Source organism: Mesocricetus auratus, unplaced genomic scaffold, assembly GCF_017639785.1.
Source record: "Mesocricetus auratus isolate SY011 unplaced genomic scaffold, BCM_Maur_2.0 Super-Scaffold_100008, whole genome shotgun sequence".
Lineage (NCBI taxonomy): Eukaryota > Metazoa > Chordata > Mammalia > Rodentia > Cricetidae > Mesocricetus > Mesocricetus auratus.
The window spans coordinates 46,317,812-46,345,636 of NW_024429192.1; the positions used below are offsets into that span (position 1 = coordinate 46,317,812).

The 27,825-nt window shown below is 41.2% G+C and overlaps 1 protein-coding gene across 2 annotated transcripts in view; it reads left to right on the forward strand.

The window, feature by feature from the left end:
* The window catches only part of Tmprss7 (transmembrane serine protease 7), a 37,552-nt gene that overhangs the window by 2,472 nt on the left and 7,255 nt on the right, over positions 1-27,825 (forward strand). The window contains exons 2-14 of one of the 2 annotated variants that reach the window (XM_005074762.4): positions 1,171-1,378; positions 4,590-4,720; positions 6,774-6,841; positions 7,984-8,177; positions 9,970-10,008; positions 10,734-10,962; positions 11,499-11,629; positions 12,953-13,065; positions 17,021-17,127; positions 21,631-21,767; positions 23,228-23,335; positions 26,355-26,465; positions 27,250-27,366. In XM_005074762.4, coding sequence (XP_005074819.1) covers positions 1,171-1,378; positions 4,590-4,720; positions 6,774-6,841; positions 7,984-8,177; positions 9,970-10,008; positions 10,734-10,962; positions 11,499-11,629; positions 12,953-13,065; positions 17,021-17,127; positions 21,631-21,767; positions 23,228-23,335; positions 26,355-26,465; positions 27,250-27,366 — 1,693 coding nt within the window. The remainder of the gene's footprint in view (positions 1-1,170; positions 1,379-4,589; positions 4,721-6,773; positions 6,842-7,983; positions 8,178-9,969; positions 10,009-10,733; positions 10,963-11,498; positions 11,630-12,952; positions 13,066-17,020; positions 17,128-21,630; positions 21,768-23,227; positions 23,336-26,354; positions 26,466-27,249; positions 27,367-27,825) is intronic. The other variant, XM_040750758.1, reaches the window with a different exon arrangement.

Sequence of the window (27,825 nt, forward strand, 5' to 3'; positions counted from 1 at the left end):
AGAAACTGAGTCACCAATCAGTTTAGTGGCTGTCAGTGGCAAAACAGATGTGTTGGCGTCCCATCCTCCAGACCTGCACAAATCACCACACCTCTTCAAGTTTTCTCGCTAACCTGGCAGTCAGAAAGACATAATGAGGAAATCAACATATTTCTGTGAGAAACTCACTTGGATTCTTATTTCCAATCTTGTCACCAGGTAGAAATAATAAGAGTGCAAGATAAAAGCAGAATAATAACAAGCATTTGAAAGCCATCAAAACATCTGAGCATGAAAATATGTTCATGGAATCCCAACACCCAGGATATAGGCAGGAGAATTGTGAATTCAAGGGCACTTTGAGCTACATTGTAAGATCTTGTCTCGTAAAACAAATGTTCCCAAACCCAATCCCTTCTGAAACTCAAATTAAAAACAAACACCCCAAAGAAATCACAAAAAAGGCTGTGTCAACCCAGGCATTGGGACACCACAGGCCTTTCCTCATTTCCCAACCTTTAAGTCCCTTTGTCTGCTTGGCTCCTTGGAGTCAGGCCTCTGCTCCTCTGCTTCATTCAGTGGGATGGCAGAGAATCAAGCAAATGAACTCTATGGTCCACACAACGTCTGGTTTCTTCTTTTCTTTTTGCATAAAGAAAGCCCACGAGGTGAACATTTGTGCAGTCAGCAGGTAACTCTCAGGAATTCTTCTCTCTTGCCTTTGTGGGTTTAGGGCAGTGGTTCTCAGCCTGTGGGTTGTGATCTTTTGGAGGCCAGCGACCCTTTCAGAGGAGTTGCCTAAGACCATTAGAAAATGCATATATTTATTATGATCCATAACAGTGGCAAAATTACAGTTATGAAGTGACAATGAAAATAACTTTATGGTTGGGGGCGGGGTTTACCCCAACACGAGGGACTGAATTAAAGGGTCGTAGCATTAAGAAAATTGAGGACCACTGGTTTAGAGGAATCTAACTCGGGTTTGGCAGCAGGCACCTTTACTCACTGAGCTTATTCGCCTGCCCTAATGTCTAGATTTTCTGAGCTCCATTTGTAACTGACTGAAAACCGTTAGTGCACTCACAGGGACTTGACTGATAAGCCTTTTTGCACCAATGTCTCCCGCATGAGTCTCTCCACTTACGCTTGAGATGACCTCTAATCGATACTTTGTCTTTTCTTTGAAAGATATCCAACATCTCCATTCAGGTGATCAGTGTCCCGGGGAAGCTACCAGGGAGAAGACTGCCTCGAAAACCCATTGGCAAAGCCAGGTCCCGCAAGCAGCCCAAGAAGAGAGTACCCCTTTGGAACGTTCAAAATAAGATCATTCTCTTCACTGTGTTTTTATTCATCCTGGCCGTCACAGCCTGGACGCTTCTGTGGCTCTATATCAGTAAGTTACAGTTTATGTTCCTTTGGGCGCAGGGTGAGTCCTGCCGCAATCTGCAGCCTTAGCGCATCTTTGGGGAAAGAGGTAGAATGATCGTCTTTCCCAGACAGACACACTGCTTCCAAGAATGGAACTGAGACTCTAAGGGGAAAGCCACCAGAACTGTCCACCACTGCTTCATCACCGTCCCTTCCTTCCCATAGGTGGACAAAGGGGGAGGGATGAGGGATGCGAAGGAGCTGTTGAGGATGCCCAAGGGAAGTCGACTCATTCATAAGTGTGATGCATTAGTAGCTTTTAAAAAATGAATGGAATCCCCCCCCCAAAAAAAATCCGGGAGGTGGTGGCGCACGCCTTTTATCCCAGCACTTGGGAGGCAGAGGTAGGCGGATCTCTGTGAGTTCGAGGCCAGCCTGGTCTACAGCGTGAGTTCCAGGACATCCTCTAAAGCCACAGAGAAACCCTGTATCTAACCACCCCCGCCCCCCAAATTGAATGGAACATTCAGCTGTTTCATTTCCTTATTCTACCCACAGCCTGTTACTAGGCAACCTTAAATTTCCAGCTCTCTGAGCCCCCTTTCATATAAACATCTTTGTCTCCCAATTTTGTTTTTGCCCCCGTAACTATGCTTTTGTCAATCTGATTGATCCTTTGGGACAGATGTGACAACTAGGCTCTTTCTTATGGAGTACTTACTAATTCATTCTGCTAACTATAGCATTGGTTGACTTGCATTGACATTCCCATTGTGTGTAATACATTTGATATGAAGTACACTTAATAGCGTATAAGTGCAATATATGCCTGTGGGCTCCTCCCTGGTTTCTAACACGGAGTCCCTGACGTTCTTGACTTCCTAAATGATAGCAGGTGGGAGTGCCTGTTGTTATTTCATCACAGTCTAGTTCCTGGTTGCTAATAGAGGACTTCTAAGAATATTGCTTTTTTTTTGGTTTGGTTTTCTAGTATTGGTACTATGTTTGGTACCTGCCACAAAGACAGAGGAGCCATGCCATTGCCAGGCTGTATCCTCTTTTTTTCAATAACGTCAATTCTAGACATTATCGAAGAAAAGAGGAGAAAAACTAGAGCTTAATTTAATCATCAGTGGTTAATGAGTTAATCAATCATGCCTTCGTAATAGGACATCCATAAAAATACCCACATATCAGGTTCCAATCATTCCTGAGTTGGCAAATTTGGTGCGAGGTGCTGAGTTCTAGTCCCGCAGGGATAGCAGCTTCTTGACTCAAGCTTGCTTAGGCTTCACCATGATGAAGTGGTTTGCCTAATGGTTCATTTGTGTTCTTTATAAAATCATATGTAATAAGCCATAAACAATGAGTAAATAACAACAAAATGTCTTAACTATTAGAACAAATGATCACAGCTGAGGGGGTTTTGGGAACCCCTGATTTGTAGAAGCAACATGGATTGCTTAGGGGGTACACTACTTGTAGTTGGCATCTGAGGTCAGGACATTATTACAGGAATGAGGCAATAACTGTGTAGTCAGTGTAAGTTACACAGAATCACTGGAGACCCATTGCTATCTGCAGAGGAAGAGTTGCTTGATATAGAGACAAATCCTACATGTTTGGTGTCAGAAATGTTATGAGTTGAGAAGCAGTTTGCCTTTATCTGTTGTCAAGGATATTAAAATTTGATTGTAAGGCAAGAGAATTCTAGGTAAAGAATTCATGAATGTTCTTGAGCAGTTTAGGTCACTTGCTTATCCTTATAAATCCTCAATAATTTGGCATAATTCAAATACTCATGCAATCTTCAGAATGATTACTGATGCATTTTCTACTTTTGAAAAGCCCACAAATTGGTACTCAAGGAAGGATGTGGGTTATGTTTTCATCTGGAAGTAATTCTTTTGTAATTATTGGAGAGGGGCACCCAATGGGTCTAGAGATGGAATTGAGAGAGGCTTTCAGAACGGTCTCCTGAAAGCTCATTGGATACACTGTGGGAGTGCAAAGGTGAGTTGACCTCTGTAATAGGGATGGGACAGCCTCGTAAGCCAGATACCATTTCTGAGTCCAAGGAAATTATACACTGACACAGCAAGTTAAGGCAATGGGCAATGAAGACAAAACACTTCATATGAACACAGAGCATTTATAACCCATAGTTTCCTGGCACTCCAATTGGCATGTTTGCAATACCCTATAATGAAAGTTTTAGAAAAACATTATACAGAAGTAGTTTATTTGTATAAAATACAGAGAAGGTCACTTAATGGGAAACAAAAGAAAACAAGGCTGTCCTTGTGATATTATCTTGACAAATCAATAGATGGGAATATTGCTCAGTGACAATCACTTGACTCCATGTACATGGCCCTGAGTTTGATTGCCAGCATTGCAGTAAATGCATGAATGAATAAATAGATAGTTTTCAAAAAAAATCCATAGGGAGCTGCAGAAGAGGAGAGAGACCTTAGAAACGAAGAGGAGACTAGTCTGGTGCTGAAGTGTTTGCCTAGCATTTGTTCAATCCCTAATATTGTGATGGGGAGCAAGAGGACTAGACTCCAGTTCCCCCAACCACTTCCTCTTTGTCATGGACTCTGAGTCCATACAGATACGGCCAGACTTGGCTCCATCCATCTGTCAGCAAAGTTCATGCCAAGAAACCTAGTCTTACAGTTCCCAGAGCAGACTTGAGTAGGAGTGATCCCACGTGAGGCGAAGGTCATTCTGGTAAGGATAAGTAAGTGCTCCATATGTTGGGCAGAGCAAAAGCATGGCCTCACTATTGCCTGCTAGGCACACATGTCAGCCAGGAGCTCAGTGGAAGCTCCCAGGAGTACGGGGATTTATTCTTTCTTTCCCCCATCAGGCTGACGGTACCCCAGCTGTGACAGTGAGGTCTTACCACCTTACAGCTGACAGACAAGGAACTCACGAAAACTGTGTATGTTCTTAACTCTCTAGAGACACTAGAACAAAGTTCAAGAAGTCTAGCTTTTACCTTCAACCCTTATTTTTAAGTATTTACCAGTAGCAGACAGGAAGAGTAGAGTGTGTCGAGAGCTACAATGAGGGAAGAGATGACACTAAGTCTATTTTGACTTTCACAGGTTATGATGCACTGAAGTATGTATGCCTACGATGAGATCATTTAAGAGACTCCTGCCAACATGCATCAGGCATTGCCCAGCTGCCACAATCCCCGCATTGCTTTCTCTCTTGTTTTGCAGGTAAGACAGAGAGCAGAGACGCCTTTTATTTCGTTGGGATGTTCCGCATCACCAACACTGAGTTTCTTCCTGAGTACCGGCAGAAGGAGTCCAGAGAATTTCTCTCCATGGCCAAGACCGTACAGCAAGTGGTGAGGCTGGGGGTGTGGGAGCAGGGGGGTGGAGCCTGCAGGAGCAGGGGTGGGGCATGGGCGGGCCTTCCTAAGTGTCCTAGCTCATGGAGTTGAGGAAATAGAGCAGGGAACAAAAAGGAAGCTGCTGGAGGTATTGAGTTCACCTGGGCTTTAAAATAGATGTTCATTTCTGCCCTCCATTTAGTCCATGTTCACTGTAAGATACAGTCACAGTCTTCCTATTCATAATGGCAAAAGGAGACAGCTCTTTCAACTTCTGCTTTTGTCCAGTGTAAAGTAGAGAATATCATGTGATCTTTAAAACATCCTCCGGTTCTGAAGTGCTAACATACTGATTAATTTTGTGTTTTTTCTACATATTTATTCCAGCCTTACAGTGGCCGTCTCTTCACTAAACAACAACAACAAAACAAAAATAAAAAACAAAACCAAAAAACTGTCCTTTTCATCCAAATAATAAATAATCTAAAACTTAGTAAAATTCAGAAAAGTATACTTGAAAAAAGATCATCAGTTTTTCTTTTTATTTAAATTAGAAGCAATCTTATTTACATGTCAATCCCAGTTCCCTCTCCCTCTCATCCTCCCATGCCCCCCACCGACACCCCCATCCGATCCCCCATCCACTCCCCAGAGAGAGATCACCAGTTCTTCAATGTCGTTTTCAGAGACAGAGCCCTGATTCTGGCCTGCCAGGACACGAGAGCACTGTGATATTGGAGTATTAGCAGTTATTCTTATGGTGTGTTATTTTTCCCTTAACGTTGCATCTCATGATGCTGATGCAAGCAAATATTCTTTTAAAAGCAAGTGTTAGAGCCGGGCGTTGGTGGCGCACGCCTTTAATCCCGGCACTTGGGAGGCAGAGGCAGGCAGATCTCTGTGAGTTCGAGGCTAGCCTGGTCTACAAGAGCTAGTTCCAGGACAGCCTGAAAAGCTGAAAAGCAATACAAAGAAACGCTGTCTCAAAAAACCAAAAAAAAAAAAAAAAAAAGAAAGTGTTAATAGTCTCAAAGTTAACAAATTCCCTCTTAATGGATGTCTAATCTGATCCCCAGGTGTTTTTTTAAACATCATACATAATACAAAATCAAAAGTGCCATGAATTATGCATATTTCTGATTACTTCCCTTGATGATTCCCTAAAAGCATCTAGAAGAAAGAAGTCCATACAAGGTTCCTGGAACAGAGAGAGCATAGGAAGGTTTCTGCTAATTTGGACTTCGGCAGCAATGCAGAGGGGCTTCAGGGCCCTCGATGTAGTGAGAAATGAGGAAGGACTTTTCGAGTGTCAGCAGTGGTCAGATGGGGTCATACTGATGGTCAGTAGCTGCAACAGTGAAGCCTTCGCCTCAGATATAGATGCACCAATTACGCCTCAAAGTATGCCTGCTAGGGAGGTAGGGTGAAACCAAACCAATGTAGCCCAGCAGGTTTAGGCATTTTTTTTTGTTGTTGTTCTGCAGGGTTATTTTAATCTTCATATTCTTTTCTGCAATATTATAGACTTTTTAAGGTTTGGATAAGTAGATGTGTGCTTTTTGTTTGGAACTGGAATAGAGACTGAGTTTAGCATTAGGAGAGCTAATTAAGGACAAAGAAGGTGTACTGATTGAAAAAGGTCTTCTTTGAGAACCGATTATGTAGTTTTGAAGCAGCTGGCCTGGTACAGTTGGCCTGACCATGGTCACCATGCGCCGCCTTGTGGCTAATCCTGGAATTTGTCAGAAACAGGCAATAGAATACATTTGTTAACTATGGAGGAAATTAATATTAGGAATGGGAAGAACTCAGAAGTTAAATTTGATGAAAGATTTTAAAGACAGAAACAAATGGGTAAGAGTAACTGACGATTCTTCACAGCAGAATAAAAGTGTGGTAAGAATTGCTTCAGAAATAAGGACTTCATTAAATTCAGGAGCTAATGTCTGGGTTTGGAGTTAGAAGCCTTTGGTTTGAGGCCTGCTTTCCCCACTACTAGCTGTTGGAATGTTCCCCTGAGGAAACAGAGTTAGAAAAAATTAAGATGATTCAATCTCTTTATTTTCAGGTAAACCTCGTGTACACAACATCTGCTTTCTCCAAATTTTATAAGCAGTCTGTGGTTACAGATGTCAGGTAACACCTGTCCCTTGTTCTGGGATTCTTACTATCCTTGCTATATACGTGTTTATGGCCCTGTAAGGACAAATATTGCCCCACTCAGATACAATTCATTGCTGGTGAACACCCATTAGGAAAACTAGTGACCCAACTGTGTGCCAGGCTGTCACACCAAGTCTGCTTTTATCTACCAAGTCTGCTTTCCTCCACCCCGATGGAATCCCAATTTCAGTATCTCTGGAGAAAATGGTCACACACGTGACCGCCATGGTGGGAGGATGATGGAGGAAGAAGAAGATACAAACCACCACTTTCCAAAGTATGTCCAGTGACAAACTGGATACTAGAGACTGTCTGAGAGACACTAGAGACTATCTGAAGGAAAAAAGAGTCATGGCAGAATGACAAAAGTTTAGTAAAACTGTGCTCCATATACAATAATCACATTTCTCTTACCCTTCATATAGCTGCAGAGACTCATGACCCCAAGAACATAGGAAAGGTACGGAGAAGCCTGCGAGGGAATCAACTGATTTTCCTAAGTTCCATTTCCAAAGTTATTTACTACAGAGCACCATCATATGTGTCTACCATAAAGCATGTAATATTTGCACAACCAGGGGTGCAGAGTCCATGGTCAGTATCAAAAGAAAACTGGACTTTGCTCCTAGCTCCACTGCATATTAGCTGTGTGATTTTGAACTACATTTGTCCTCAATTTTCCCATCTGCAGAAATGAAATATTAGCAGGATAATTGGACAAAACAGATGTACAACTGTATGGAGACATGTTGAGACACAGAACTAAATTGTCATTATTATCAGCGGACAGAACTAATGGTGGATAGCATTAAGAGAATCTTGGTGGAGATGGAGCTATTCCGTAAAGCTTCCAGATTTGAATCCAGCACAGTGATTAGAACAGACATTCAACACAGTGATTAGGGCGCACATCCATCACAATGATTAGAACACATGTAGCATAGCCTCTCTCTTTCCAATCTTTATAGCAGAACACATGACAGCCTACAGAAGGGTGTTAAGTTCATTTGAAGGGTGTTCTCAGTGGCCTTGAATCTGTCTGTTTCTATCTTCTTGGGAATGTCTACATCCTAATATACATCCTTGAACACTTCTCTCTCTCTTTTTCACTACAGTAGTAACAACAAAGGTGGGCTCCTGGTCCACTTTTGGATTGTGTTTGTCATGCCACATGCCAAGGGCCACATCTTTTGTGAAGAGTGTGTGGCAGCCATCTTGAAGGACTCCATCCAAACCAGCATCATAAACCGCACCTCTGTGGGGAACTTGCAGGGTCTGGCTGTGGATATGGACTCTGTGGTACTAAATGGTGATTGTTGGGTAATTCTCCTTTAAGCATTCCTTCCAATATCACTTCCAATACCATCACCAGAGGTAACATTGTAGGATAGTCTTCCACAATCCCAGGAGCAGAGGACTAGCTGGACGTTGCAGCTGTGGTTGGTGAGGGAAATTCTTAAATGTTACACATAGTATGATTGAAACGTAGATTTGTGAACAGAATTATATTTATTCAAGTGTGTTCCTTCATGTGTCGATCACCTTCAGACTAAAGTTCCTAAAGAATAAAGTTCTAGAATAGAATTTTTTTTTACTGAGGTTTGTCTTATCTTTTCCTTTGTCCCATTTTATGAGTGTTGTGGCTGGGGACTGAAAGTTTAGTTTGGTCCCTGATGAAGAGGGAAAATTAGAAAGGAGGCTTTCCTAGGCCAAGGGGAGAGAAGAAAGGTCACGTGAGTGCTCAGTGACAGGAAAGCGCTGCCTGGCGTGAACAGATGAGGCGAGCTCACAGGGAGGGAAAGGAGAACTGGCTGTCCCGAGTCTTTATTAAAACTCCATTTCAAATCCGAATGTGTCTGTCCACACCATGGCACATGTGTGCAGGTCAAAGGTCAACTTTCAGAAGCTGACCCTCTCCTGTCTGTGAAGATCAAGTTCAGGCCACCAGCATTGGCATCAAGGGCCTTCACCTGCTAAGTCATTTTTGCTGGCTCCTGAGTTGTTTGTTGAGACTTTTGAGGTCAAGGTGCGGTCAGGGTGACACAGACTTTTGTGTGTAAGAATGAGCCCACGAGTGTGAAAACCAGACTGCATCTTTTGAGGCTTTTGCACATCCGTACTTAGTGTGGGAAACACTGCCGTAAAAGTTGCATGATATGCACATCTGTGCCATGCTCGAGTGAACGTGCCAGATGCCCACTTTATGCCCATGCAGGTCTGGTACCCTTTGTGGGAGGTCATGGCGCAGTAACTTGTAGCAGAACACAGATGTGGCCTAAGAATTTAGATGTGTGTTTGGACAGGATGAAAATAACTAACCATAATTCATTATCTTCTTTGCCATGTTGAGCCAAAGAGAAAAATACATAAATTCATTGCATTGCCACCATTTTATCTTTAAAAAAAACTTTGTGGTCATTTAGAAGCTGGCTAGACATTTCCTACTATCTCATGGAAGGCCAGCACTTGAAATCTGACCCCCTCAGTCCTATTCCCTAATGACTTGCCTACACCAATGCTCCCAATCAGACTGTGTGCCTCAGCCCCATGGAAACACAATGACACCATTTGTCTTGACAGCGAAACATTGTATTACTCAAAATTTCTGCAGCTTTGTCTTTTGATATAAATTTTGCATGCAAACATACCAATCACACATACTAGACATACAGTAGACAGCTGATAACTGGTTTGAACAAATGAAAAATCTCTAGTGGAAAATTTCAGTCATAAGATGATTATTATTTATATAGGTGTTTGCTTACTCTCGAATTACTTAAAATTGGTAACTATGAATGCTTGGAAGCAGCTAAAATATGACAAATTCTCACTTATCCTTAGCTTCAGGGCTTGTCATCTCCTAGTGGTGCTATTTTTCTTTAAATACCTCAATAACTCTACTCTTCACTGGACTACAGTGAAGTATGACTCATGTCAGATGTATTTGATTATTTCATTAATTTATTTATTTGGTTTTTCTAGGCAGGGTTTCTCTGTGGCTTTGGAGAGTTTGATTATTTTAAAGAAGGACTGAGAACAAATTTTCCAAACAAATCACCCTCTGGAACTAATGGTGTTCTTTCTATCCTGTCTCAATGCAGCTGGGCTCCGGTCAGACTACTCTTCAACAATAGGATCTGGTAAATTCATGAATTTCTTCTTTACCCCTCACTAGTGTGCATATATACTGGCTACACTTTGCTTTTTCTGATGATGTGATCCATTAATCTTCTTTTAGATGCAAGTGACAGCAATATAAGTGGCTTCAGCACAAAAGGGACCTGGTTGGCTGGTGTATTCCATAGCTGAGACAAATATGGGATATGTTGGCTTTAGGCATGGTTGGAACAAGCTCTAAAATGAAAGGCTGGTCAGACTCTATAGCTCCACCTTCTGTCGAGGCTTTGCTCTCAGGCATAGCCTCCCTTGTGGTAGCAAAGCTTAGGCTGGGTCATGTTTCTCAGTCATAGTGGAAAACTCCTGTACACAGATTTCATTAAAATCTCGTAGAACTTCGTAGCTGAATCACATTGTATGGATTGGCAGATGTGGCCCTTCCTGAACCAGCTTCTTTGACTGGTCAGTCTGGTTATGTTTCCACTTATGGGATCAGAGGTGAATTTAACCCCAACAAAAGTATGGGCTAAGTAGGACAATTTTCCATGGTAATAGGTTCTGTCACCAAAAGAGAGATACATAAAGTCTAGACTGGCAAGGAAAACAAATGTTCTCCATATGACAGTTTCTGCTCTTTTGTAGAGATTTCTAGAGAGGTCATGCTTAAGAGCCAGGAGGAGGGTGGGAGAAAAGAGAGGGACAGAGAGGCGAAGAGGGGACAAGACTAAGGAAAGTCCTTTCTCCACAGACAAAGGCTGCTCCAACTACTTCTATGCAGATCATCTGACCCTCCGCTACCCTCTGGAAATTTCTGCAACCTCAGGACAGCTAATGTGCCACTTTAAGCTAGTGGCCACAGTGGGTTATCTAATTCGTCTCTCAATTGAGTCCATCCAGTTGGAAGCTGACAACTGCATCACTGATTCCTTGACTGTTTATGACTCCCTCTTGCCAATCCGGAGTGCTACCCTGTATAGGTAAGACACAGGCTCAATATCTACCTGTGAAAAAGGTTTTCTTACTCTCTATTTACAAATCTCTCAGTGATAGATAGCTTCTTCGAGATATCCTTCGAGACACGTGGAGCTATTATCTCATTTTAAACCTCATTGCAGAGCAATGGGGCAACATTGTTACAAGTGTTACTATTTTGTGGAAAGAACTCTGGAATTTACATAAATTTAATTGCTTGGCTGCTGAGAGTCTTTCAACTAGTTGATCCCTGGAGCCAAGCCGTTGCACAATCATCTTTATATCCTGTTTGCTCTCAAGGAGAGCCCAAGGTTGGCCATCTGAGAAAATCCCTTGGTAGGCATTACTAGACAAATACTTAGGCATCTCTTCCAGATCTATTCTATGTATAGAGCTCTACGACTAGTCACTGATGAAGATCTAACCAACAGAGACTGGCTTAAAAGAACTGAGTGATGACTCTGGAAATGTGTGACATGGTATAGTATGAAGACCCATTGATTAAACAAGCAGTTACTCATATGTTGTTATCTGGTTGCAGAATCTGTGAACCCACAAGAACACTAATGTCGTTTGTTTCTACAAATAATCTCATGTTGGTGACACTGAAGTCTCCTTATGTACGGAGGCTGTCAGGGATCCGGGCATATTTTGAAGTCATTCCAGAACAAAGTAAGTCTTCTCCAATTTAAACAAGTCACTTGCAATACTCCTGAAGATACTGTAATCTTTCTATCCCGAGGCTATCTTGTGATATTTTCATGCCAGTCAAGGAAGCTGTACTGGACACGAACCCTGACTCAGAAGAAAAGCATCATAGAAATTTAGTAAAGAACTGTTAGCATAAAAATGTTGATTAGATAACGCAAAGGGGCAAAGGGGAAATTGAAAGTATTTTTAGAAGATCAAAGAGAAAATTAGAACTAATGATAGTGAGCTTGGAGGAAGGTGTCTGTTGCTGAAGCTCTGGCCAACAACAGGTGCCATTACTTACCTGCTTCTGGTGTGTCTCTGAATCCAGGACCATGCGGTAACAAAGTAGTCACATCCTGCAGGTATGGAGCAAAAGGGAGGATTGGGAAACAAATATAGAATGTGAGAAAAACATGTTAGTTGTATAAACTGATGACATGACCACCCTGTGGTCTGGTTAAAGGGAAGTTATTATTATTATTATTATTATTATTATTGTATACACACACACATATATATATGTATATACATATATATGTATATACATATATATCAGCCAGAGGCATCTGGAAGAGTTCAGAGCAGAGAAAGGAAGCAACAGATGGCCAGCAGACTGGATCTGGTCATGACAGAGGCAGGATCAGAGTAGGGAGATTGAGAAAGAGAAGGAGGATCAGAGAGAGAGAGAGAGAGAGAGAGAGAGAGAGAGAGAGAGAGAGATAGAGAGAGAGAGAGAGAGAGAGAGAGAGAGAGAGAGAATGAAAGGGAGACAGAGAAATAGGTTACAAGGCGGAATAAATAGCAAGAGGAAGGGAAACCAGTGAGTTGGAGGGTGAGCTCAGGGTATTGGGGGAGGTGTGAAGAGCTAGGATGATAGCATTCCTCTGAAATGTGTAACAGGTACTTATGATACTGAGGGAGCCTGCAGGCCAGCACCAGTCTTGGTGTGCTAACAGGAACCACCAATAGCCATTTGTCCCTGTGCTAGTGATAAGGGACATATCTTCTTTTGATAGAAGCTAACAGGCTTCACAAGTTCCTGAGGAATGCTGACTTTTATTTATCCTCCAGAGGTCCTCCTCTAGTCAGGCTGCTTCCACTTCTGGCTATCTGGAGTACATTTTGGAGTTTTGAGAACTGGAGTTTCCTTTAGTTATCTATGGAGTGTTCTTTGTTTGAAGAGATAAAGATCTGAAATTATACCAGTTCATTAGTCAAGTAAATATGCATGTGTAGAGAAAGCGTGCAGCCATGTCCTCATCTCATCATGCTGGGTCCTTGTGTGTGAATCCCTTCTTTCAGAATGTGAAAACACGATATTGGTCAAGGACATCAACAGCTTCGAAGGGAAAATTTCAAGTCCGTATTACCCAAGCTACTATCCTCCAAAGTGCAAGTGCACCTGGAAATTTCAGGTAGCCTAGATCTTCTCAGTGTGGGGTGGTTGTTCTATTTTAGTAAAATATATTTGAATCATTTTGTCTTTAAAATTCTAAGACTAATACCACTTAATGTTAGGAGATATATTATAATATATCTCTTTCCAGATAATATATTTCCATTGTTATTTTCTTCTGCTGTCAAGCTACCTACTACTATCACTTGGTTTGGTCTTATTTCTCCACATTATTTTATTTTTATTTATATTTTAAAATCTAAAGGTATTGTTGCAGGATCAAATAGTTATTTTATTACAGATAGTATGATTTCAGAATAGACATTAATAAAATAATAAATTTGATTAGGTTATTTATATTCCTACTATAATAGCACATGGAACTGGAAAATGTCACTATTACTCACTTCTTAGTGCATATGCATAAAATCGTTAGTGTGTAGCGTCATAACTGGATTGGATGCAAATGATAAATACATACAGTTTAAATTCATCAATATGCCACTGAATGATAACTGTGGGCCTGGAAGTCAAGTACTAAAATAGACAGAAAATCTGAAATTGAAAATCAAATAAAGTTTTGGCTTTCAAGGAATGTATCTTTCAGTAGGGGGAGACTGGTGACAGTCTCACATGCTACATATACAATGAGCCCTCCCTATTTGTGGGTTTCACATCTATGGATTCAGTTAATGACTCCATTGAGTATATACCTGTAGACACTATTATTGATATTATTTCCTAAACAATAGGGTAGACACGCATTTTACAAAATTATTGCACAAGACAAGCTATTATGAACAATATTGATATTTAGAGTATGTGAGAAGATATGTGTGGCTTATAGAGATACTATGCATTTTATGTAAGGTACTTGAGTGTTCATAGATTTCGAGATATGGGGCCTCCATAAACCAATCCTCCGAAGATACTGAGGGACCACTGTAGGCAGTTTGTCACATGGTGACAGTACTACAGGGGAAAATGAAGAAGTCAAGGAGGTGCAATAGCTTGGGAGGGAAGCTGGGAATGTGAAGAGAAGAAAGTCAAGGCATTGTTAATAGGAGATCAGAGAAGCCTCATTGCCAAGAGGAACATTTGCAGAGAAGCTGAGAGAAAAAGGGACCGTCTTACTGATGTTTAGGATAGGAGTGCTGCAGTCAAGGGAACAGCTAAGAGGGGGATCCTGAGGCAGGAGGAAATTTGACGGTGATCATTTGTACATAGTTATACAAATTGATTTTACTTTTAAGCAAATCTGATGATTAATTCTACGTCTTGGTGACAAGTATCCTAAAGTTATTTGTTATCACTAGTATGGCCATCTACAAATAAGTAGCTAGATCCTTGCACTTTGCCAGATTTTCAGGATTTAGTATCTCAGGTGACCAGAGGGTTGGGTAGCTAAGAGGGTAAGAGAAAATAGAAGCACCAAAATAAAGAGAAGGGGACAATACCATTTTCTCCTTCTTCAATCCCTCCAAAACACAGATGAATCTTCTTGAATTCATTCAACATCCAGAATAAGAAATTCATCTTTCCCTAAAAGTCTGCCAATGCTAGAAATGTCTTTGATGTAAGACAAATATTGATTCTATAATACTCTAGGGACTTAAAATGAAAGCCCATAAACACTGTTGTGATTTTTAGTCTGAATGTAATAAGAATATTGACTTCCTTTGTATTTTGCCAGAGGTTGAGGGTTGAAGAAAAAAATCTTTGTAAGGGAAAGAGCATATCATACCTGTAAGGGAGTGAGGGATTGAGGAAGGGACATAGAAGGGACGTGAGACAAGGCCCACTAGTCTTTAGTAGGGTTACTGTAAGCCATGGAAGCCCCTCTCCATATCACAGAGGAAAATGATGGGTGACTTGGAAGGGAGTCACTTGCTCCCTGTCTCTTTGAAGAAAATATGCAAGCACTGTTGCCATAGAAATTTCCAATGCTTATTTGAGATAATTTCCTATTCTATATGAGTGCCTCATATGAGTTTACAATAAGCATGACATACTGGGCAGAAAGTGGATAAAGTAAAATATTAGGTTAGATCTCCGGTCTGCATTTCCTAACCTCCAGAAAGTTAGCTATGCCTTTTTTCTTCTATAAAATGGGAATAGTATTACTGGCCTACAAGGTTTATTATGGTGTTAAAATGAGAACTGTAAAATGTCTGATTTAGTCTCTCTCAAAGGTAGTAGTAAGGGATGATTATCTCTATTTACATTAGAAAGAAGCAACTGTATGTATATATATATATATATATCATGTACTTAGAACATACTCAAAAAATGCATAACCAAAATAAAATATCTGTTAGAACAATATGTCATGGATAAAATCAATCTAAAGAAAAATATAATAGGATGGAATTATAAAGTTGTTTCTACAACTTTTAAAAGTTTTTTATTTATTTTTTCATCAATCTCATGCACAAGATCTTCATCTGTATCACTCTGTTCCTCTCTCTCCACTGCGGTTCCTCCTCTGGGTTCTCCTGGCCCCATCCAGATTCATGATATTTTCTTTTTTATTGTTATATGTGTATCCAGTTACTGAGCTCATTTAGTGTTGCTCATACATATGTATGAGGCTAATCCAGGGCTAATCATTTTGAACTGGACAGTCTGTGCAGGCGCTCCTCTATGGAAGGAACATTAGCTACTGATCCCTTATAGCTCTTTATCGAGAGACAGGACCATGTGAGATTTTCATTGTCCATAACAGCATTGTCATTATGCTGGCTTGTTGTTCAGGAAACCATATGTTGATATTTTGTGAGTACATAGTGTAATTTTAGGGGTTACTATCTAGTAGCAATCATACTTGGCCTCTTACTCATAATCCTTTCACCACCCTTCAGCAGTTTTCCTTGAGCCTTGGGGGTGGGGACTGTATTGCAGGCCTATCAGTTTCATCTGGGCACTGCACCCTGTGCATTTTGACCACTTGTACTATGTTACAGTCTTCATCTTTACAGTAAGAAGCTTATTTGATGAGGAATGAGAGCCACACTCATCTGTAAGAGTAAGTATTTAGAACACAGTTAGAAATTATATTGATGTAGGAAAATGGCGGCAGTAGAGTCTCCCGTAGGGCCTATGACCTCACCAGTTACAAGTAGTTTTCTAGGTCTTCAGTATCAGGCATGGTTTCCCTGCTATCCATCAGGCCTTCTGTCAAATTAGGTAGCTGTTGGTTGCCTCAAAGATAAACATACCACTATTGCACCAAGTCATTTTTGTGGTTCATAGTCTTTATACCTGGGTAGAACTACTGACTGCTTCTCTCTCTTGGCAACATGCTTAGAACTTCCCAAAAGTTCTCAGGGAGGAGCCTTCCAAGTCAGTTCCAGCTCAATTCCTCTAAGCTCTGTGTCTGATGAATGTGTTTTCATCAATAATAGGGTCTTAGTTCTGAAAGGGAACCAAGGTCAATGGAAACAGCCCATATTGTTTGGGGAGACTGGTATTCCTCTGACTAACAACTACAAGGAAGTTTTCCATGCCTAGCACTGGAGTTTTTGTTATATAGTGCATGGCTCTTGGGAGGAGCATTGTCATCCCATGTAACATAACCCATTTACATACATAAACACAACACATATATATACATAAAATACATATATATTTTTGGACACATATCTGTATTTTTGAGTGAACTTATAAAATGTTTCCCTATGATGTTCTGAGTGTCCTTATGTCCCCTTCTTTCCTCTACCTTGCATTATCCTTTCTCCTGTCTCCATTTTGCCATTGCCCACTTGATAGCACCTGTCTCCCGCCATCCCCCTCTCTAGGGTTCCTTCTCCCCTTCCCACCATAGTATATCTTACCAAGGGCTATGTAACACAAAGAGTAGAATATATTTAAAACAATAAACCAAAAGAATGAGTACTGAGCAGGAAAGGACATTTTAACCTGAAACACCTTCTTCTACTGAGGCATTTTTCTCACTTGAGTTTTGTTTTTCACAGACTCCCCTGACAACTCTTGGCATAGCCCTGAAGTTCTACAATTATTCAATAACTAAGAAGAGTATGAAAGGCTGTGAGCATGGCTGGTGGGAAATTAATGAACACATGTAAGTGATTTTCATATGTGGGGGGTCATATGGGAAGTTCACTGTCTTCTAGGAGTGTTCAGTTTTCTGAGAGAAGGAAGCCAAGGATAGAGGTATTCAGAAACATATATGTGGACAGTTGGCACCTGTGGTCAAAGCAAAATTTGGACCCTCATCCTCATGCCTTCTGGGCTATTTGTGAGCATATTCTACATCTTACAAAGGTATTGTTGAAGTGTTCAAATATCCTGGAGCCACTGGGAAAAATTACCAGGGTACCTCATTCTGGAGGTTCAAGAATAAGAGACTGCCATTTGGTTTGACATTGTAGAAGAGGACTAGCTGACCAGGCTGTGCCCTTGCATTTGGAAATAGTTGGACAGAAAGATCTCATACATACTGCCTGCATTTCTGAATCCATCACAGAGGCCCTATCATCCTAGCTCTTAACTTGTTCCTTAGAAATTATTGTTGTTGATTTATTCCTAAACCTATAAGGCTATTCAAAAATGCAGCTGTGATCTGTCTTGGAGTTTTTGTTATATAGTGCATGGCTCAAAGAAGTATCATGTGAGTTAAAGGATTTTCCAGCCAATTCTTTTGTCTTTGTTATTTCCTGAATGAAATTTTCCCTTCCCAAGAGCCTCCCTTTTCTCCTTCCACATTTCTTTCTATTAAAAAATACTTTTGAGTATAAATATATATATATATATGTGTGTGTGTGTGTGTGTGTGTACACCCATGCTGACATCCTGGAGGTTGATATCAGCTATTGTCCTCTCTCACTCTCTATCTGCTGTTGTTTTTGAGACCATGTATCACTGAACTAGAGTTTTTGTTTGTTTGTTTGTTTGTTTGTTGTTTGTTTTTTTGGCTGGCCAGTCAACTAGTGCCGTGCCTGCTGCGCAGCCTGTATCCGAGAATGTGGCCAGGGTGTCGGGATTGATGACACAGAGACCAGTCGGTTGCGTTAAGAAATCTTTATGCTCCCCAAGAAGGCTCAGGAGAACGTCCCAAAAAAACGCTTCCCTCCAGAAAAGCTTCTGCCATCCATCCACTCATATGCACACACACCTCTCTACCTCCTCCTGGCTGGTGGTTAAATCCCTGACACCAGAACCTGGAACAGCAGGGGGGACAGGAAGAAGTGGCTAGCCATCGGGAAGATCAAAGTCAGGGTGTTTCAGTGAACAAGCCCTTATCAAGCCTTTATCAGGAATTTATAGCTCCAGTAAACATTTCTTAGGGCACTGGATTGTTTTCAATGTTTTCAGTAAACATTGTCTTGCAGCTGCCTGCTCCCAGGCTGATGGAGGAGTGGGTTTCTGGCCAGGGTCTGTTGTCCCCACAAACTAGCAAGCCTCAGTGATTCTCCTGTCCTCATATCTCCAGCACTGAATTACAGATGCTCAGGGACCCTGGCTTTCTATGTGGGTGTTAGGATTCAAAACCAAGTGTGCAAGCTTGCACAGCAAGCACTTACTCACTAAGCCATTTGCCCAGCTCTCTAAGAGGTTTTCTGAACAAGACACCTTTTCATTTGTTTAGACAATCTGCAAAGTAATCATGCTCCTGTTTCCACTGGAAGCCACCTTTCTGAAATACATCATTAAAATACGGCCTTTACTCATTTTTGAAACACAGCCTGTATCAAATAAGTGATATTATTTTGTCTCTTTATAGTCCTGGCTATTCTGGAACTCACCATGTAGACCAGGCTGGCCTTGAACTCACAGAGACATGTTTGCCTCTCCAGTGTTGGGATTAAAGATGTGAACTACCACGCCCAGCTTCAAGTATCTCTTATATAGGTTCAAATTTAACCCTTGCCTACCATCTTGTAGCTATTCAACTAGGAAAAATATTGCCCCTTTTGATTACAGTTATTTTTAAACTTGTTTTTGTTAGTGTTCAATGAAAAAAATGCAAAATATGTCAAAAGTATGTGGTGCACGCCTTTAATTCTAACATGTCAGAGGCAAAGGCAGCTCCAGGATAGACTGCTATACATAGCAAGTTTCAGGCCAGCTATGTCTACATAGTGAGACATCCTTACCTAACAAACAAACAAAAACAAAACAATGTGTAATGTGTCCCTGAAATTTTAAGAATACTGCACTTGATATACAATGAAAGCAAAGATTCTTAGCACACACACTGACTCATCTTTTGTGGAGCTATGAGCCTAAGAATGAACAAACTGTGCTTTGGTTTTTGTTTTGTTTTTTGAGACAGGATTTCTCTGTGTGGCCCTTGCTGTCCTGGAACTTATTCTGTCGACTAGGTTGGCCTTGAACTCAGAAATTCACCTGCCTCTGCCTCCTGAGCACTAGGATTAAAGGTGTGCATCACTACCTCCTGGCTCAAACTGTGCTTTGAAAAGGAGAGAGGACTTTTTCCTCTCATAACAAGTACGAGCCCAGTCTTTTTGCTTCAAGTAGAAGAGTCTCCTCCCAACTAATACCAGGAAAGCTTCCTGCCCCCAATACTTTCCCTGAAACCCTGAAACAGAGGCTCTTCCTACAGTCCTTTAGGCCAGTGAAGTCTTAACAAACTCATCTGATTCCCCTTGTCCCCTGAGGATGTAAGTCTCCAGATCTGTCCATACCAGTTCTTTCCATCTAAAGAAGAAAGGCTCTGCTTTGTATCGTCAAAACTGAGCTGAGAAGTGGGTCAAGGGACTGTGGGTTGCAATGGGGAAGCGAGAAAGCAAAGCAAAACAAAAACACAATGTTGCTGGGAAGAAATCCAACGTCTTTCTGAAACATAAGACAACATAGACGTGGGTATTTGTGCCCAGGAAAGCTGAATGCAGTATTGGAATCCCAGTGTAGTGAATAATAGCCTTTGTACAACTCTAGCAAAGCAGCCCTTTGGTGTCTTAGAAAGTGCTAGAGTTTAGCATTGTGCCAACTTGTGCACAGATCCTGGGTCAGTAGAAATATCTTTGCTGTTGGAACTTCAACAAATCGATTCACTTCTTTATGATTCCCATTCCTTGTCATGTGTCTGTACAGAATATAAAGTGACTCTTACTTGGTTTCTTTGATCTCTCATGTTTTATACTTTTAATCTATAAGCCACCATCATGTCCTGAAGCACACTAACCATCTTCAAACTCCAGCCCAAGCATGGGTGCAAAGGAACCTTGCTTCTTGATCCCCTCCTTAGCATGTGTGCTGGTTAATTTTCTTGTTATTATCACAACATATAAGACAGAAAGAAGGATTTAGTTTGATTCAGTTTCAGTGGATTTTAGTTTGTTGTTGTGGTGGATAAGGAGTGCCTCAGTCTGGTGGGCAGAAACATGGGGTAGCTGGGCACATTGCAGAGGCCAACCAGGAAGCAGAAGGTGGAGCAGGTGCGAGGGTGGGGTAGAGTGAGGAGGAGTGGGGTGGATCCAGGAGAATGCATCCCTTAGTATTCTATCCCTAACTATCTACTTCCAGCTGGAACCTGTCTCCTAAGTGTTTACAACCTATAATAGTGTCACCACCTTAGGACCAACTATTTCAACTACATGATCTTGTAGGAGATCCTCCACATTTAAAACATACAAATACACCCAAGAGGAGCTCAACTTTGCAAGAAAATCCCAGATGCTAATGGAAGGGACAGCCATTTCTTTCTTGTGTCCTAGTCACTGGCTATATCCTCTCACTTCCTGAATTTCAGCCAGCTGCCAAAGACTATTGAATAATACAGGTCAGCTTTGGGTTCATGGAACATAAGCAGTTCCCAAATGCCTTGAGAGTCTAGAGTGCTTGGCATTCACAGGTACCAAGTGATCCCTCAATTTTTATATCAGCTGTTTCCCATAGAGACTTGACAGGTTTCACACTGGAAAGGCAGCGCCTACACAGGGCTGTAAACTAACTTATCTCACTGTAAAGTAATATTCTATGCTCCATTAACTACAATGCTCACATAATGAGAATTATTAACTAGAGTGACATTTACTCAAAAGAACCCTGGGAACCCTGCTCACGTGAAATGATGGGAAGAAGAGAAAAAGTCAAGGTAGGGAATACTGTGGAAAATTGTTACATCTTTGAAATGTTGCCAAGGACAAGCCCCAGGGTGCATATCAGATTTCAATTAAGATTGAATTAATGCTGTTTTCTTTTGTCTCAACTGTGGGTGGGATTATTTGCATATTTTGAGCCTGAGCTCACAGATTCTACTCTACCAAGGGGTTTATGGATAAAAGCGGGCCATTCTTGTTACATATTTTTGACAATAAAAATATAAACACTAGGAGAATTTGATTCATTATTCTGTTAATTTGCGGTGTGGGTAAAGAAATCAACAGCTCAACAGTACTGTGTTTGTTCTGTTTAGCAAAGGAGAAAACTCTTACCACATCACAGTCCCACAACACAAAGTATCTGTTATTGTTAGCTCTACCAGAAGCATCTCTGCTCATGGAGCCTGAATGACAAAGCATCAGTGATGTCCACTGGCAAGGGAACACAGTCTATGGGACCTCATGCCACATGTCCTCCCCGCCTCTTGTCTTCTCAGGTACTGTGGCTCCTACATGGATCATGAGACCATTTTCCGAGTGCCCAGCCCCTTGGTCCACATCCAGCTCCAGTGTAGCTCCAGACTTTCAGACAAACCTCTTTTGGTAGAATATGGCAGCTACAATATCAGTCAACGTAAGTTTGGAAGCAGTTTAGAAAACCTAATGAGCTCTTAATGATAAAGGAAGGCCAATCCTCCTTTACTTCAGGCCTTGAGAACTTAAGGAATTAATACTGCCTCGTTTTTGTTATTTGCTATTATATACATATCTTTTAAAAATAGGCAAATTGTATATACTAAAAATAATAAAATGCACATCAAATTATATATTAGTGATATATTTTAAATTATAGAAAAAACAACTTTTTGATATTACTGACTTAGAATTGAGATGAAGTTTTTCATATGACTTTTAAAATATAGGAAAAGCTCATATTTTGCTCTTTCTTGATTTCCTTCCCTCATCCTCCTCTTCTTTCTTTCTCATTTTTTTCCCTTTGAAACAAATTCTATCTGTGTAGCCCTGGCTAGCCTATGTAGACCAGGCTGGTGTTGAACTCATATCAGTCCTCATGCCTTGACCTCCACGGTGTTGGGATAACAGGCATGTGACACCACATTCATCTGGATGTTGTTTGTGTTAGCCATAACTCCTTGTGATCATAGTGTTTATATCAATATGCAGTGGATCTGTGAGTGGCATTTTGTATTCTCTTTGGAGGACAGTGACTGGGGAGAGTTGGTTAATTGAGATGACTCATAGTTCAACTTTCAGAAAGTTCAAATTTGTATAAGAAACCACAGAACATGGCCAGGAAGTGGTCTTAGGAAAGGAGACTTTTGGCGGAAGTTGTTGAAGCTGCAGAGTGTAGATAATGACTGGAGATATTTTAGCTCCTTTTGAAAAGTGACAACAAAAGTAACACAGTGGAGATTCTACAATTATGGTGTGAGTAGAAGCTTCTTTGTACCTTGTTTTACTCTGCCAACTCTAAACACACTTGCTTCTGGATTCAGTGCTGTGTTCTGATATTCAGAGTGTTTGAATTTCTAGTGGGGACACAGGAGAGGCAAAACATCTTAATTGCTAATGGTTTCACACATGCTGATGATAGTCTATCACACCATCCACTCTTCCCACTGCCACTGAGGTGGTAGCTGGCCTGACATGTTCGCCTCTGTCCTTTCACACGAGAGGAGAAAGCAATTATTATTTCTGTAGTACTCACCCACAAGCTCAGGCTCAATGGTTTGATCTCTGATGAGTAGCCTGGTTAAGTTGGAAGGAACAATGGACAGTGAGGGGGGAGGCAGGAGCTCTGGGCTTTGAGAGCAGACATTGGTCTTACTATGTTCACCTTCTGTAGCATTAATTTGCTTTTATTCTTTGCTTATTGAAATTATGCATTAAAAATTACCCATAGTCATGGTTTTTATCATTGCTTCCATTTTTCTACCAAATCCCTAATCAACTAATACTTCATAATTCTTTGCTAAGGTGGTCTGATGAGTTTTAGGAACCAGACAAGATTTTCTGTTTCTTTTCTCTTTCATTCTTTCTTTTTTACTTTCTTTTTTCTTTTATTGCCTATAGCTTGTCCTGCTGGATCTTTTAGATGCTCCTCTGGTTTGTGCATCCCCCAGGCCCAGCGCTGCGATGGAGTAAATGACTGTTTTGATGAAAGTGATGAACTTTTCTGTGGTAGGTGTAATATGAACTCATTATGAATAAGTAACTTCTTGGAATCCCTGTGTTGCAGTCTCTAGTTGCTGTAGGTCACTAGATACACCAAAACTCAATGGTTTAATTAGCCCAATCATTTTTTCTTGATCATGCATTCAAGCATTGGAAGCCATAATATACAATCAAAAGACTTGTAATGTTAAATAAAAAAGAAAAATACCAAGCAAAGCAATAGGAGAGAAAAAGTCTACACAAATGCCACTGAGCTTGTTTTGTGTTGGCCATCTACTGCTCGGCATGGGGCCAGCCCTTACATGTAGTTAATGTACTCGGTGAGAATCCATTGGAGAAAAATAATTTTTCTTTTGCAAGCAGAGGTCATTTGGAGGTAGCTTTTCAGTTAGCTCATGTCCTTTCCCTTCTCAGTGCTGGGATCCAGTATGGCTTGGACCTATGGAGGCTGTGTGCTTGCTGCCACAGTCTCTGTGAGTTCATATGTGTACCAGTCCCATTGCATCCGAAAACACTGCTTCTTTAGAGTCCTCTAGCTCTCACAGTCTTCCTGCCTCCTCTTCTGCATGCACAGTGATATCGTGCTGGTAGTGACTGAGGGACGGATACAGGATAGTCCTAGTCTACATGGAGAGACGGATACAGGATAGTCCTAGTCTAGATAGAGAGACAGATACAGGATAGTCCTAGTCTAGATGGAGAGACAGATACAGGATAGTCCTAGTCTAGATGGAGAGACAGATACAGGATAGTCCTAGTCTAGATGGAGAGACAGATACAGGATAGTCCTAGTCTAGATGGAGAATTTATATCTTGATTTTTCATTGTGATTTGTAACCTGCTTCTGAATTTATTTCTAGTTTCAGGGAACAATATTTAGAAGATAATTTACTGGACAATATGAAACTATTGGCAACATTTTTTTCAGTGTTTAAATACTCTTATAACAGTAATGGTATGTGGTTTTTCCCTGTCTTTAGACAGACATTATACTTATTATACGACAACTATATGAAATTATGTTCATAAAAATAACCCGTGCCTCTACTGTGTGTGTGTGTGTGTGTGTGTGTGTGTGTGTACTGGAATCATGCCTAGTGCCTTTCATGTGGTAGGCAAGTTCTCTAACACTGAGCTGCATCCTTAACTCCTTTGTATACTTTTAAATTCAAAAATCTTCTTAGTTTATGGCTTATTAGCAGTCTATATCTATAAAATATTCTAATTCCTTTCCTTCCTTCCCTCCCTCCTTCCTTCCTTCCTTTCTTTCTCTTGCCTTTTCTTTTTTCTTTTTTGGAGACAGGGTTTCCAGGCTAGCTTCGAACTCACCAGACATCCACCTGACCTCCTGAGTGCTGGGGTAAGGGTGTGCACCGACACAACCTGGCTTCTGTTTCTTAAGAAAACAGATACTGGCAATTTTTGTGGTTGAAGATTCTTTTTGTTCCTTACTGTTCTTTGCTCTGATGCTCCAGCTGAAAGCCATTGCCATTACTTTATAATGACCAATGCTTTGCTCATTATATTTCACCATATCAGTTTTGAAGCTATCCTACAGATGTCAGCTGGGCACTGTTGGAGACAACCAACTATTTCAAGGCAACAATATACTTCTCTCACCACTCAGAGGAGCTAAGATGAGAAATACTCTGGTCACCTAGGCAAGAGAATAAAACTGCTAAATTTCACAATCCAGAAATCACTGAGAAACCATCCCTTCTAAAGATGCTTGCTGGCACACTGTACCTGCCATGACAGGGATGGTAATTCAAGAAGTGTGTCAAAGAGGAATCAGTGGTGTTTGGGGTATAGACCTATCAGAATCAAACAATTTTCAAGTGGTTTCACATGTGGACCACAAGTCTGATGTCCTTTAAGATCTGACATTCATTAATTTTTTCACCAAGCTTTTTGTGAACACCTCTTATTTTTGGTCAGGGACCCAAAGTGAAGAGATAGATAAGATTAGCCAGGCGGTGGTGGCGCACGCCTTTAATCCCAGCACTCGGGAGGCAGAAGCAGGCGGATCTCTGTGAGTTCGAGGCCGGGCTGGACTGATAGCCTCCAAAACAATACAGAGAAACCCTGTCTTGTAAAAACAAACAAACAAACAAACAAAAAACCAAAAAAAAAAAAAAGATTAAATCTCCCATTTCAGTCAATTGCACCTTCTTTGGGAGGGTAGGCAAGTTCAACTCAGATACACGCTGATGAGAAGCTTTTTTTCCTTAGACAAGGGTTACTTATGCCAGGCATGGTGGCGCACATCTTTAATCCCATCACTCAGGAGGTAGAGGCAGGTGGATCTCTTTGCGTTCAGGGGTCATCCTGGTCTGCATAGTGGTTTCCAGGTTAGCTAGGGTTACACAGCGAAATCTTGTCTCAAACTGGTTATGATGCAACCAGTTAAAGTTACTTAAACTACCCAATTTAAATATTTACCTAATAGCAAAAACAAGACCTGACAAACTCTTACACAAGGAGTTATATCAAAGAAAGGAGTTATGTTGGGGAAGTCCTGTTATTTGCCTGTGCATTTGTCAATAAAGTACTGTCTGGCCAATAGGGAATCTAGATAGGAGGGACTAGGAGTCCAGGAGGACTCTGGGTAGGAGAAACACAAGAGAGTCGAGATGTAACGCCATTGGGGTAGGAGCCCGGACCTATTCTCCGGTAAGAGACATACTTAGATTAACAATTATGGAGTAATTACTTAAAGCAGAGCTAGCCAGTAAGAGACAAGCAAGGCCAACAACTTCATAATTAATATAGCCTCCTGTGTGTTTATTTGGGACTGATGCAGATCTGGAACCAGGCGGGCGGGAAGGCTTCTCACAAGGAAAAAGCTTCTCTTTACAGAGTTATATATGCTAAACATCTGCTTTCTTCCAGGGATATGTCATTTCAAGGAAAACTCTATCACTTTATTGTATTAGCCATGTTAAGGTTCATAGAGGGACACAGTTGGTCATGGGACAGCCCAGCTGATGTCCTGTGTTCATGACTTTTGTGTCTCTCACCACAGTGACTTCCAAACCTGCCTGCAACGCCAGTATCTTCCAGCAGCGTGGCCCCCTGGTCTGTGATGGCTTCTGGGACTGTGAGGATGGCCAGGATGAGCAGAACTGCACTCGGAGTGAGGAAGACACACAGGGCTGTGGTCTTTCTATAGAACCTCAACGAGCCAAAAAGCTCTGTTGTATTCAGAGAGATCATCATGCCCCAGTTTCCCCAGACCATTCTCAGTCTTAGCCCTGATAACTCTTGTTCTGAGAATCCTCCCCATCCAAGAAAACAATGACATACTTGCTCACAGTAGGTGGGGTGGATTTAGATGTGCTCATGTGCAAATATTGGCACATTTTTGTGGTTATACTTGCTTTTCATGCTAGCTATAGGTTAGACAAAGAAGGTCTGTCAGAGAGGAGCCTGCCAGACACTGTGAGGACACCTGCTCATACCACCTCAGGAAGTGAATCTTATAGGTGGTGAACAAATGCATTGTAATTCAGTATATCTCCTCCTTATTTTCCCCTAACAACCTGAGAGGACTGCTTGTGGTGTGTTATGACATTTTTTTTTCCTTCTTGGACAGTAAGACTATGCAATAGCTAAGAGGCCATGACCCAAGGCCATTGATATGGCAAACTATTTACCTTGTGTTCCCCATGGTATGGAGAGGCAGTTGGAGTGAATCTCAGCTGTGTGCTATTTGCCTGCCTTCCAATGGATCTGCTTACATGAAGGAAGAGGTCCCTGTGGGGTGTCCCCATTTTCCTCGGCCAGCTTTTTCCAGAGCAGAAAACAGCGATGTTGTGTCTGATACCTCTTTTGGCAGAGTTCCATGTCATTCCCTCAAACCAGTTTCTGACCATGAACAGCAACAACAAAAACCGTTTCTTCTTTTTGCTCATGTTTAGGCATCCCATGCACCAACAGGACCTTTAAATGTGGCAATGACATGTGCTTCCAGAAACAAAATGCGCAGTGTGATGGGATAGTGGATTGTCCAGACGGAAGTGACGAAGAGGGCTGCAGTGTGTAGAATTGGCTTCTTTTGATTGTGTATTTCCTCTTCCTTTATCCACTGTCTACTTTTATCGCTTGAGAGTACTATTCCTCAAACAGAGATTGCTATGGATCTAGGAAGTAACAATACTTATTGGTGAACTGAATATGACATTGTTACAAAGGAATAAAAACCCTGAAGTTTGCTCCATCTTCCTTCTTGATAATAGAGTTTATGCACAGAATGCTTTCTAATAATCCCAATAAAGAAAAAATTTACCTGTGTATAAAGCTGTGAAGCCTGGCAGATGACTTTTAGTAAGATGACACTCAGTAAAAACAGCACCAAGATTCTTTATGTCATATGTTCTCCTCAGTAATGTGACCTTTAATTAATCATGAGGCAATAGGGTCATGCTACCTCCTTATCAGTGCCATTTACACCAGAAAGCAATGACATTGATAACTTTTTAATAAATGTCCACGTC